Source organism: Microcebus murinus, chromosome 20, assembly GCF_040939455.1.
Source record: "Microcebus murinus isolate Inina chromosome 20, M.murinus_Inina_mat1.0, whole genome shotgun sequence".
Classification (NCBI taxonomy): Eukaryota; Metazoa; Chordata; class Mammalia; order Primates; family Cheirogaleidae; genus Microcebus; species Microcebus murinus.
Window position 1 is genome coordinate 35385755 of NC_134123.1, and position 13672 is coordinate 35399426.

The 13672-nt window shown below is 47.1% G+C and overlaps 1 protein-coding gene across 1 annotated transcript; it reads left to right on the plus strand.

Annotated features, from left to right (window-relative positions):
- The first annotated feature begins 1345 nt into the window (after positions 1–1345).
- ZNF778 (zinc finger protein 778) lies at positions 1346–12296 on the plus strand. The gene is given in 7 exon segments (XM_075995871.1): positions 1346–4055; positions 4568–4656; positions 5238–5364; positions 6123–6203; positions 6701–6777; positions 7245–8922; positions 8925–12296. Coding segments are annotated over 7 exon segments (2406 nt in total). The 5' UTR covers positions 1346–3871; the 3' UTR covers positions 9095–12296.
- The last annotated feature ends 1376 nt before the right edge of the window (positions 12297–13672 follow it).

The window sequence follows — 13672 nt, forward strand, 5'->3', positions numbered from 1 at the left end:
GATATGGAAACAACCTAAGTGTTCCTCAACACACCCTAAGTATATATTAATTTTGTCAGTGACACCTCAGTAAAACTTTTGGGAAGGGAGAAGAAAAACTGGCTCTCTACATGCAGAAGAATGGAGTTGGACCCTTGCTTCATACCATACATATACAAAAATTAACTCAAAATGGATTCAAAACCTAAATGTAAGAGGTAAAGCTATAAATGTCTTAGAAGAAGACATAGGGAAAAGGCTTCATGACCACAGAACTGGAAATGATTTCTTAGTTATGAAATCAACCACACAGACAACAGAAGAAAACTAGGTAAGAGGTGCCCCGCCAACATTACAGATTTTGTGCCTCAAAGGACAGTAATAAGAGTGAAAACACAACCCACAGAATAGGAGAAAATGTTTGCAAATCATATATCTGATTAAGGATGAATATCCAGAGTTTATAAAGAACTCCTACAAGTCAAGAATAATATTAACAACAAAAGCCAATTCAAATATGGAAAAGGGAGTTGAATAATTTCACCAAAGATATACAGATGGCCGTCAAATACATGAAAAGATGCTGTACGTCACTAAACGTTAGGGAAACGAAAATCAGAAACACCGCTTTCCCTCACGATGACGGCTGCTACCCAATAAACATAAGTGCTGGCCAGGGTGTGGTAACGGTGGAACCCTTGTGCATTGCTCGTGGGAATGTAAAATGGTGCAGCAGCTCTGGGAAACAGAATAGTCGTTCCTCAAATCATCATAGGACCCAGGTGTTCCACTTTTACATATATCTCCTAAAGTACTGATCAGAGCGAGGATTCGAAGAAGTTCGTACACCAATGTTCGTAGAACCATCATTCACAATAGCTTGCTGGTGCCAAACTCAGATTTTCATACATTCGGTTCTTTGAGACATCCTAGACAAGCACTGAGTAGCCACGCAGAGTGTGCCCGCTTTGCAGACTCGGTGCGACTGCATCCACGTCCAAGCCACAGGTGAGACGACCCTGGGGCTGTCAGGACCCTTCAGAGCGTCCTGACCCAGAGACGCCCTGGGGGGCTGCTGGGAGCGTCACCTGGTCCCCCATCCCTTCTTTCCGGGAGTTCTCGTCCCTCCACCTTTTCAGAGCTCCGTGCCACCGAGCCAAGCGTGGGACCTGCCGCCACCTCGCGGTCACCTGAGCTCCTGCGTAGTTTTGCTTCGCGCCGGCTCCCCGGTTAGATGCCCGATCCGTTCGCAGTTTATCATCCCTCCGCGCTGCTGCGGTCCAGCTGGACCGTCGTGACCTCTCGGACGGCCGGCGCTCCCATCATGCACCGCGCGTCCGCTCCCCCGGCCCGGAACACTCACGGACCGGCGTGACCTCCGCGTCCCGGGTCGGCTTCCGACGTCCCCTCGCGTCTGTCCCCGCCCGCGCTGTCCGGGTCCCCCCCGCTCGTTCTTCCTCGCGAGCTCGCGTCTACACGCACAGAAACTCCGCGGTTCGCCGTCGTCAGGTCCCGTTCCTGAGTGGCCCCGGCGACGCCCGCGCTCCGGGCTGTGCCGCGGCGCAGCACGGGGTCCCGGCCCGGCCCGAAGACGATTACCCGCAGAAATGCCCACCGGGAGGAAGACGCGACAACCCACACAAGTCGTCGCGTCGAAAACGCCGAGGAACCCGCTGTCAGAAGCGGCTGGCACCGGCGCTTCCGAGGGGCGGGACGGGGCGTGCGCCGGAAGACGCTGTCACGCCCCCACCCCGCGACCGGAAGTAGACGTGACGTCAGGGCGGCGCCGGCTCTTCCGGGCTCTTCCGGCGCCGGTTCAGCTGTGCGATGGTCATTCCCTTCCCGGTGGCGGCTGAGAATTCGGCTTCGGCTTTGCCATTTGTGTTTATTTTTGACTTGGTATCTTCGGGGAGGGAGACGAGCGGGCTCGCGGGTGTCTAAGGTGTGCGTGTGTACGTGAACAAACGTAAGCATGTGTGGACACAAACCTTCCTGTTGATAGGAAAGGAAACCGAGAAGGCTCGGCCTGCCCGGTCCCGGCGGGCTCAGACTAGGTACCCGTACTCATGCTTTTCTTTGGAAAAATCTGAGTCTGTTGAAAATTTTAACAAACAGTGCAGTTGTGCTGGATTTACTCATGTTTAGCATGTGCATGTTTCTCTCTCCCAGGTAAATAAGTACGTTTTATGATGAACTATTATTGTGTGAGTGTAAGTAGGTTGAGAATGAATTGCACACGTGATACCTAACCCTTAAATACTTAGTAAGGCATCTACCAAAGATAGACGTTGTACTACTAAAATGACAATATTAGTATTTCAACGTTTCACCTAAGAAAATGAAAAATAATGTCACCTAATGTCTGCTGTAATAACTAGAATTCTCCCCATTGTTCCAACATAGGTTCTTGGGTGATTTGGGATCTAAAACCCATTCAAGGTTTGTATGTTCGTGTTGTTTGTCTTTTAGTGTTGTTTGAAATAAAGCAGTTACTGTAGTTTGTTTATTAACATTGACTTTTGAAGAGTCACACTTCTCTTGACAAATCCATGCAATCAGATATTTCTGATTGTATTCTCAAGGTGCGTTTAAATATTCCTTCATTTTTGCTATTTGCGGTAAAGTTGTAACTGGGTCCAGAGGAGAGGTTGGCAAACAGCCAATACTAAGTGCTTTATGCTTTGGGGGCCTTAAGTCGCCGTTAACTGCTTCCTGTCCCTCGGTTGGGTGTTCCTTCTCTACTGCATGCTGCACAGGGTCAAGCCACAGGCTGTTTCTTAGAAGTCCAGCTCTTGCCTGCAGAGGGCTGGGATTACAAGTGCAAGAGCACTGTGCTTTAAGTCTGCTGTCGGCACTTGCCAGCACCTGTTCCCATGGACACTCTTATATCATTGGGTCTGCTAGATCATTTAGACAAAGTTGAGAAGTTTGTCTTCCAGCCTTAACTTACTCTGGTCCACGTTTGCAACTAGGAAGCCTGACAGGCCACTGTGTAGTTAGAGCACAGTCGGATGTTGCATATGTTGCCCCTAACCTTCAGAAGGTCTGTGGAGCAGTGCGCTTCTTTTTCTGTCATAGGTGCCATGAGGTGCAATAATGTGGAGGGGCTGTCTTTTCACAATCCAGGCCACTAGCCCACAGAAACCGAGGCTTCTGAATCTCTAGCCCTCAATTTTCCATATTTATTATAAAGGAATCTAAAGTATTTTCTATTTTGTGCCCTTGGATCTAATCAACGTAGTGTCAGCATCATGTACCAGTACGCTGTTTCATTCAGCAACAAACCTCTGGAGACTATGTTATGGCAGAGAACCAGATAAATGATTATATAGTATTTGTATCTCATTTTTAAAAAGGGTAAAGAGTCTAAGTAGGGGCCACCAAACTAAACACATTTGTGGGCCTTTCACCAAGGAACCCCCAGTTTGAGACACCTGGTAGTAAGTACAGTTAATATTGGGAGTATAGATATATTTTTATGATGCTGTGAAATTTCAGTTTTAGTCCCTTCAGTGTTAGAATAAAAATAGAAAATTCTAGCCCTGCTCTTCATCATGTGAAAAGTAACAACAAGCTCAGGACTCCAGGCTTTGGAGACAGACTAACCTGTGTTCAGGTCTTGATTCATCACTTCCTCAGCAGATGACATGGGGCCAATCGGTGTTCTCCAGATCTGGTTCATTAGCTGTTAGGGGCTCATGGGTTGTTAAGGGCTGTGATGATAATTAAGGGAGCTCATATATTTAAGGCTCCTGCCTGGTGTTCTGACACATACTGCACCTCAGTGAATGGTGACTGATGTTACTAATACTCGTGGAGTAAACTGGTTTCAGTGGCTTTCCTATGTCTCACCTGCAGAAACAGCCACTGTGTGAAGTCTGATGACTGAGGAATGATGCTCCTGAGTGTGGCTGATGGCAGTAGGATTCCAGAGGTCCCTGTGTCAAGAAGGGAGGAGACTGCGCCATCCGTCTACACTCACTGCCTTCCTGAGTGGGCTTGGCGTCCAGGGAAGGAGCATTCTGACGTGTCTCACCGTCATCCTCACGGCATGGCAGCCGTCGGCCTGTTCCAGGGTGAGTCCTGCTCGTGCTCTTCTCAGAGGATCTGCGTTGGTAACTTCACAGTACAGAGTCCTGTGGTCTGGGCCGGAGCAGTCATGCTCCTGGTGCATTTTGGAGGTGCTGACGTGTGCTAGAGCGTGCCATTGTGTACGTCGGCCCTGGCGTGTGTGCTTTGGGAAGACGTGACCCATAATCTCCTTTGTGAGTTTTCGCACAATGGGTGAATAAAGACTTTCTTGTCTCAGGGCTTAAGTTCCCTTACCTGTACCATGAGACTGTTACAATTCACGAAGGGCAGCATGCCTCCCTAGCCCTTTTTCTGTCTCTAGGTGAGACAGACTGTGCTGGCAATGTATAGCAAGTGTGTGTGTGTGTGCACACGTGCACACATGCATACACCCGCGCACACACGCTTGAGTGTACAGCATAATATGGGAATTTCCTACTAGGACGGAAAGACTTCCAGGCATGAGAACATGCGGGTCACCATCAGCTCTGGGTTCTCACCCTTCCTTCTTTTCCAGGAGGTCGTGTTTCCAGTGACCTGATCTTCCTTCATGAAGAAAAGACACAGGCAGCAAGGATGGTGGCTGACTGTCTGATAAATTATCAGGTATGCTGCAAGTGTGTTTTTCTGACAATGACATACTGCGTCTACCAAGTAGATTTGTCTCCATGGCTTCTACCCACACAAGGACCATGTTTCTAGTTGAATTTCCACAGGCACTGGAGCATCCATATTGGACAGTGTTGCTGTGGAAATCATCCCAGTATTTCAACATTATTTTGACCCTCACGGTGCGAAGTGCATGTTCCTTATTTTGCTGCGTGCTCTGACACATGGTGGGGGGGGGAGTGTCTTTTTCTCCAGGTATTTATTTGTTCATCACCATTTATCAAGTGTTTGTAAGGTGCTCAGGATCGTGCTGCAATAGAGGGAAATGAGATGAGAAGAGCCCCAGTCTAGTTGTGGTGAGATGAGTCACTGTATAAGGTGCCAGTAAAGCCAATGACTGGAGGAGCTAAACGGTGCATGAGTGTGGACAGGGAAGAGCTCCTAGGACCACCCAACCCCAGTGTGGACAATGGAGCCCTCACAGTGCCACGTAGGCATTGGGCCCCACCTCCTAATTCCCCACTGAATATTGATGGATGTGTCACGTGCCTCAGACCAGTGTGTGTGTGATGACTCAGGACTCGGTGACCTTTGATGACGTGGCTGTGGGCTTCACCCAGGAGGAATGGGCTTTACTGGACTCAGCGCAGAGAGACCTGTACAGAGACGTGATGCTGGAGAACTACAGGAACCTGGCCTCAGTAGGTAAGACTGCCATCACTCCTTGTGGCCTCCTGTGGCACAGGTACATATTATGCACTTGCTGTGTTCCAGGATCGGCGATGTCAAATCTGCACACAGTGGAAAATAACAGAGATGCAGTCACTGCACTGATGGGTTTTAATCTAGTGTGGTGATCTTCAAACTGTGGTCCTGGGATCAAGAGCATCGAGTTATTCTGTTAGAAACGTACATACTCAGACTCTACCTGAGACACACTGAGTCAGAGCAGAATGTGCTGCTGGGGCCTGTCCTCTGTATTTAACAAGCCTTCCAGATGAATCTGACTCCCTCCAAAGTTGAGAACCACTGGGTAGTGATTTCCCAAGTGAGGGAAGATCTCTTTTTGCACTTACATTGTTTTCTATTTGAATAAAAGTCTTTTTTTTTTTTTTTTTTTTAAACAAGGGCTCTCCCTGTCACCCAGGCTGGAGTGCAGTACATCATCATAGCTCACAGTAACCTCAAACTCCTGGTCTCAAGCGATCCTCCCACCTCAGCCTCCCAGAGTGCTAGGATTAGTCCATCTTCCTGTTTTTTAGATATGTACTAGAGCCTGAATGCGGGTATCAGGGTCAGCAATGACCAGTTTCTTCAGGGCACAGAGAGATGGGGTACTTGCATTTTGAGCTGTTCTGAAATAATTTCTCTATTTGCTTTAGAAGTGTGGTTCCTGAATCCTAGGTAGATTTGTCATATCTTGCACGAGCCGCCTTCACTGATGTGTCTTGCCCTGTGTACAGGGAATCGCCTGTTCAAACCCAGCGTGATCTGTTGGCTGGAGGAAGAGGAGTGGATGACAGTGCAGAGGGGAGAGCTCCATGGTAAGTGTTTGTGAGGGATATCCCTGGCCAATGAGAAGTTCAGTGTGTTTGGAAGTATAACGAGGAATCTCCTTGAGATGTACCATGAGGCCACTGGACTTGGAAGTTTCAGGGTATCTTCATCTTCCCATATTTCTCTATTTTCCATCTGATGCAGACTTCTCTGTGATCTCACAGATGACCTCCTGTTTTGTTGAGTTTTTGGTTTTAATGTATGGTCTTTGTTCCAGCCTTCTTACTTTCCTTCCTTGGTAGTACTGTTTCTGTTCACTTTCACATTTAATTTTTGTAGAATAAACTATTTAAAAAATTACTGAATTTGACCCCAAGTCTGATTGCCAAATTTTAGACACAGCTGAACTGCTCAAGTCTGTCTTGGTTTTATTTTTCTAATGTGTTTAATATGAAAACAATGCAAATGAGCATTAACATTTTTAACTTATTGGACCTACCATTTTGTTTTGCAAACCCTTGTATTTTTTTCTGTTTTACTTTAGCATGGCAACTGAAAACCGATGCGTCAGCACTTTGGCAGGATATTATTTGTTTAAAAACATCAAATGGGATTCAGACGGTAAGATGAATGAGAGAGATCTTATATTTGCCACATTCAGAAAAGATTGGAAAGTCCATTATAGAAAAGTAGCACAAATGAGAGAGATTTGAGTGGAGCAGCATCCATCTGAGGGGAGGAATGTCTCTAGATGGTGCTCTGGATGTGCCGGATTTGGGATTCCCTAAATCTTGTTTGGGGCTTCAGAGTTCCCTGCAATACTCATTACCACGTATGTAACTAGCTATTGGAAGTTTTAAAACAATTTTATGAAAATGCATAGAAATCTTTCAAAGGTTAGAGCAGATGACACAGGATCCTTGCAATAAGTTTCCTTCATTCAACTTGAAAGAAATCTACAGGGCAAAAACTGTGTGCATGTAAGGAAAATGAGAAAAATCATAGTCATCACAATAATGTTTTTGTCTTCAAGGGGTGAAATCTGTAAATAAGTCTCAAAAATCCTTTAAATCGTTGTTCATCCACAGGCAGGAACCCACAATGGAAGGGAACCCTGTGACTGTGAGCAGTGTGGAGAAATGTTTGTTGAGCACTGGTGCCTTAACATGCACACGAGAATTCAAGGTACAGAGAACACTCCCATCTCTAATCAGTGTGGGAAGTATTTTATTCCCCACAAGAAAATCTCTACTGGAGAGAAACTACCTGTGTTTAATCCATGTGCAGAAGCCTTTAGCTTGACTCCAGATGTTGTTTACCATAGAACGCGCAAGGGAGACAAATCCTTGGACTGCAGTGACAGTGGGAAGGATTTCCTTGATCAGTCCTACCTTCAGGCACAGGTGAGAACTCAAATTAGAGAACTCTATGGAGAGAAGCAGGGCGGGAAATCCCTCACTGACCTCACAAGCTGTGCTATGCCTGTGGAAATGCATACTACAAAGAATGTCCATGTATGTAAGGAATGTGGAAAATTTAGTAGATCTCCTTCCGACCTTAAAATTCACATGCAAACCCACACAGGGGAGAAACCCTATGAACTTATGAAATGTGGGAAGTCTCTCACTATTTCTTCCAGCCTAACTGAACATGTAAAACTTCATAGCAAAGAGAAACCTCATCAACATAAGGAATGTGGAAAATCCTTCACTGGGCATTCAGGCTTTTCTGATCAAATACTCACTGGAGAGAAGTCCTATGAACATAAGGAATGTAAGAAAGTCCACAGTCAATTTTATCTACTAACTGAGTGTTTAAAAACTCACAGGAGGGAGAAACCCTTTGCATGTAAGGTATGTGGAAAATCTTTTAGAAATTCGTCATGCTTGAATAACCATGTTCGAATTCACACTGGGGTAAAACCCTATAAATGTGAGTATTGCGGGAAAGCCTTTGCTGTGCGCTGTGGCCTCACTAGACATATACGAACTCACACTGGCGAGAAGCCATATGAGTGTAAGGAATGTGGGAAAGCCTTCTGTACATCCTCAGGCCTTATTGAACATATAAGAACTCACACTGGAGAGAAGCCCTATGAATGTAAGGATTGTGGGAAAGCTTTCACTGTTTCTTCCAGCTTAACGGAACATGTAAGAATTCATACTGGAGAGAAACCATATGAATGTAAGCAGTGTGGAAAAGCCTTCACTGGGCGCTCAGGCCTTTCTAAACATGAACGCACACACACTGGAGAGAAACCCTATGAATGTAAGGAATGTGGGAAAGCCTACAATAGGTTTTATCTACTAAATGAACATTTAAAAACTCACACACAGGAGAAGCCCTTTGAATGTATGGTATGCAGAAAATCCTTTAGAAACTCTGCATGCCTGAATAAGCACATTCAAATTCACACTGGAATAAAACCCTATGAATGTAAAGAATGTGGAAAAGCCTTCACTGTTTCTTCAAGCCTAACTGAACACATACGAACTCACACTGGAGAGAAGCCCTATGAATGTAAAGAATGTGGAAAAGCCTTCACGACTTCCTCACACCTGATTGTGCATGTAAGAACTCACACTGGAGAGAAGCCCTATATATGTAAGGAATGTGGGAAATCCTTTGCTTCTTCCTCACACCTCATTGAACATATAAGAACTCACACTGGAGAGAAACCATATATATGTAAAGAATGCGGGAAAGCCTTCCGTGCTTCCTCACACCTCCATAAACATATAAGAATTCACACAGGGCAGAAAGCCTATGGTGTAAGGAATGTGGAAAAGTCTACAATAGGTTTTATCTCTTAAGTGAACATTTAGTAAATTACACTGAAGAGAAGCTTTTTGAATGTGAGGTATGTGGAAAATCCTTTAGGAATTCTTCATGCCTTAATCATCACTCTGAACTTCACACTGGTGAGAAACCTCATTAATGTGAAGAATGTGGAAAAGCCCTCAGTTGTGCTAGTTCACTTTGGAGACATGGACATACACTCTTGAGATCCCTCGTCAGTTTCAGGAACACCTGAGAGCCATTGGAATCCGATCATAGTCCGGCATGGAGGAGCTCACTGTGGACCTGTGTGATGTAAGAAACACAGAAAGCCTTCACCATTCCCTTGGGTTTTCCTAAATATGTGAATCTTGGACTGCTGAACTACCCTGTTGATATGTGATATGTGGAAAGTTGTAGTTGTGCTAAACAATGTTCACTTGTGATCTCACAGTGGGGAAAGGACTTACAAAGGGGGAAAAAAATGATGGAAAGTCATCACTTTTTGCATTACATTATTTGTCAACCTTTAGCAAACACGGTGCTTCATACTCAGCAGAAACTGAAGGGACAGGATATGACAATTGCTCCCTGAGTCCTGAAATCCTGTTTGCTGACAGACATATTAGTTTCTGGGTGGTTCTCTAGATGTATTTTGAACATTTATGGTCATTCCTAGAGTGTTACATCTTCCTTTCCCCTGTAGCAACACCACTCGAGTCTAGTTGCTGCACCTTCTCAGTTGCAGCCTGTAATAAGTGGCCTTTAGGATTCGTACTTTTTTTGTTTGAGACAGATTCTCACTCTATAGCCCTGGGTAGAGTGCCATGATGTCAACCTAGCTCACGACGACCTCAAATTCCTGGGCTCCAGCTATCTTACTGCCTCAGTCTCCCAAGTAGCTGGGACTATAGGTGCGTGCCACCATGCCCAGCTAATTTTTCTATTTTAGTAGACATGGGGTATTGCTCTTGCTCAGGCTGGTCTTCAACTCCTGAGCTCAAGCAATCCTCCTGCCTCGGCCTCCCAGATTGCTAGGATTACAGGGCATAAGACACCACACCTAACCAGGTTTCCTACTTAATCCTACTGTAGCAGTGTGCAGTCTCTTGCTTGTCATGCTCATACACATCCACCTACAGTGGCTCACATTGGCCAAGGTGGGGACATAGGTAGACCTAATTGTCATAAAAATAGTCTTGTTCCTCCCTCACAGCTGGTCCTTACAGATAAGAGATCAAGGTGGAAGGAGGGGCAGAGGGGAGAAGGGGTGTGGTAATAGGACTCAGCACCCCGATTTCATGACCCTGGAGGGAGACCTGTAGCCCCTGCACCCAGGGAGGTGGGAATCTTGTGCCATCAGGCAGCACAGGTGGCTGTGAGAACCTTGAATGTTCTTGTTGAGCCCTGGATCCTGTCCACAGCTTGGTAAAGCAACCATACCATGTGCAGCAGCCACCGGAACTGGCAATATGACCCGCTTGGGTGGTAAGTCATGCCATCTGTGTACTATGAAAACACAAAACTCCTGTGAACAAGGCTGGTCATGGTGTACCACTGTGCTTACATTATCACTGACACTTCCTGAATGTGGCCTTTGGGTACAAATAGGCAGCACCATGAGGTTTCAGTCTGAGTGATCCCAATTTGTGTACTTCTGACACGCCAGCAACCTTGGCAACCTTACGGATTCTATGGCCTTCAGGGCTGCAACAACCTGATGCTTCTTTGGCAGTTATTCATTCAGTGGTGGTCATGGAACTCGAGGATAATAACAGTAGATCCTGGGTGGAAGAGACCTGTGTACCTTGATCTTGTGTGTGTTTGTTTAGAGGAGTAGCTTGTGGAGTGGTTTTCCAGTGAGGATGAGTGTTGCCATTTGGCCCCTGTTGCCACCTTTAATTGTTGCCAGTGACACCAAAGATGGGATTAGTCTAAACTGCATTGTGTGGGCCAAAACATACAGCCGTGCACCCCATGCTTTGTAGGGGTTTCTGACAGAGGTTACTACTCTCTGTGCTATGCTTATAAATGATGGCATTTGTGGTTTCCCCAGGAGGCATCCACCCCATATCAGTCCACCCCTTCACCCCGGGGGAGGACTAGTGTCTTCCTCATGCCTTATGCCCCTACAACTTCCCATCTGGACTGCTTACTCCCTGGCCTTGGTGTCACACAGAACTTCTATTTTTTTAAAGACAGGGTCTGTAACCCAGGCTAGAGTGCAGTAGCGTCACCACAGCTCACTGCAGCCTCTTATTTCTGGGCTGGAGCAATACTCCTACCTCAGCCTCCCAGGTGGCTGGGACTATAGGCACAAGCCACCAACCCCAGCTAATTTTTCTATTTTTTTGTAGAGATAGGGTCTCTCTCTTGCTCAGGCTGGTCTCAGACTCCTAAGCTCAAATGATCTTCCCAACCTTGGCCTCCCAGAGTGCTAGGATCACAGGTGTGAGCCACTGTGACCAGCCACTTTTGGATTTTCTGGATGTCACAACATCCCCACTTCTCTGTGGTCTCCCCTGTGATGAGCCTGGTCCCTGCTACAAGGTGTTTCTCACCCTCTCCTGACTGTGACCTGCTGACGTGGAAACGAATCGCCAGTGAGATCTCTCGCCTGGTGGTTTCTGCTCCACGCAGACCCCAAGAGGGTTTTTCCCAGGCCTCACTTTTTTTTAGCTGTCGGCCGGCCAGGAAGAGGGTGCTCCCTAGGTCCCCCCACCACGGCACTGTGGCCCCTGCGTGGCATGCCCTGCCTCCCTTGCTGGGACTTGGTACAATAAGTCCTTTACTGTCCTGTGTCTCTCCTAGTTCCCAGCTTGGCCTGGGACACACAGGTTTCCTGTCAACCTCACCCTCTACCTTGGATCTGTGCCTTGCCTCGCCTTGCCTCACCCTGCCTCACCCGAGGTGACATGGTTAAAATACAAAGTAGATCACAGGCCCGTGGGCTCAGGGAGGGGGATGGGGAATTGTTGCTTTAATGATCACAGAATTTGTCTGGGGTGTTGGAAAAGTTTTGCAAGTGGATAGTGGTGTTGGTTGCAGTGTGGTGAATGGAATTAATGCCATCAAAAGTTGTAGAATGACAAATTTTAAGCCACATATATATTTTATCAACTATCTAAAAAAATATTTTATATGCCAAAACCACTGAATTGTACACTTCACATGGGTAAATTATATGGTGAGTGAGTTTTATCTCAGTAAAGCTATTTAAAAAAAGATTGGGAGCAGCTCAATGTCTAGCAGTAGGAGCTAGTTGAATGAATGATTTACTGTTTTAAAGTCATTTGAAATAATTTTTTCATGTTATGTATATTTTCATAATAAAATTATTTTCTCTTTATGGTTTTCTCAATTTTTTTTTTTTTTTTTTTTTGAGACAGAGTCTCACTCTGTTGCCTCGGCTAGAGTGCTGTGGTGTCAGCCTAGCTCACAGCAACCTCAAACTCCTGGGCTCAAGCGATCCTCCTGCCTCAGCCTCCTGAGTAGCTGGGACTACAGGCATGCGCCACCATGCCCAGCTAATTTATATATATGTGTGTGTGTGTATGTGTGTGTGTCCAATTAATTTATTTCTATATTTAGCAGAGACGGGGTCTCGCTCTTGCTCAGGCTGCTTTTGAACTCCTGACCGTGAGCGATCCTCCCGCCTCGTCCTCCCAGAGTGCTAGGATGACAGGCGTGAGCCACACGCTTGGTTTTAACAATCTTACATCCATTCATGTTGATGTTTTCAATTTCAAGGTTTGCTGTGCTATTTTTGAATATACAGAACATATAAAATAAAAACCAAACTGCTTAAGAAGGCCCATTCAAGGAACGCTCTCTAGGTAACTATTTTTTTAGTTTCTAGTTTATCTGTTTAGTTTTGACGTCTGGAGAGACAAAGATATTACAGCCTACCACTGTATTTCACTTCTTCTCGTTCACTTAAATACCTATCCTGGAGTCCTCTCCGTGGCCGGATATAGTCAACTACAGCAGGGACACCAGGCCTGTGGCCATGGCTATCAGCAGCAGGACGGGGGGCGTCCACAGCGAATCGCCATCAGGAGCAGGAAGACTGAGGCTGCCACCTCTAGGCTGGCCTCCAGGAAGTAGGGCAGGTAGGGGCCAGCTCTGAGGGACCCGGCTGCGGAGAGAGCTGGCTCAGATGCCCCCCACCCCTGCCAACCAGCCCAGGAGGCAATGCTGTAGGCCCAGGCAGAGCCAGGGACTCACGGATCCAGATGCACCCCCCACCCCACAGAGTGTGTGGACCCCCAGCCACCCTTGCCCTTCCCTTCTTCACAAGCTGAAGCCCGGGATGAGCCCCTTTCTGCAGGTGACATGTGTGTGCAGGACCCCAGGAGGGAGTGGTGCCAGGGCTGGGGGCTCCCTGCTGAAGCCCCCCATGGGGCAGTCGCAGGGCCAACAGGACAGGGAAGAGCAGCCAGAGCCTCGCAGGCCCCCAGGCCAGTGGCCAGCACCAGGGAGGCCACAGAAACAGCCTGGCGGCCAGACCTAGGGGGCACACATGGACAGGGGTCAGGACACTTGACCCCTGGAAGGGGGCTGACCTTCCTCCCGGTGGCACAGGGTCTAGCTGAACCCTGATGGCCTTAAGCCAAGGCCACCACCCCAGGGCTGGGAAGCCGGGCCAGGGGAGGGACGAGCCTCACTGGTCACGACCTGTGCCCAGGATGACACAGGCCAGCAGCCCCAGTGGGACCTTCCAGCCATCTTCACGAAG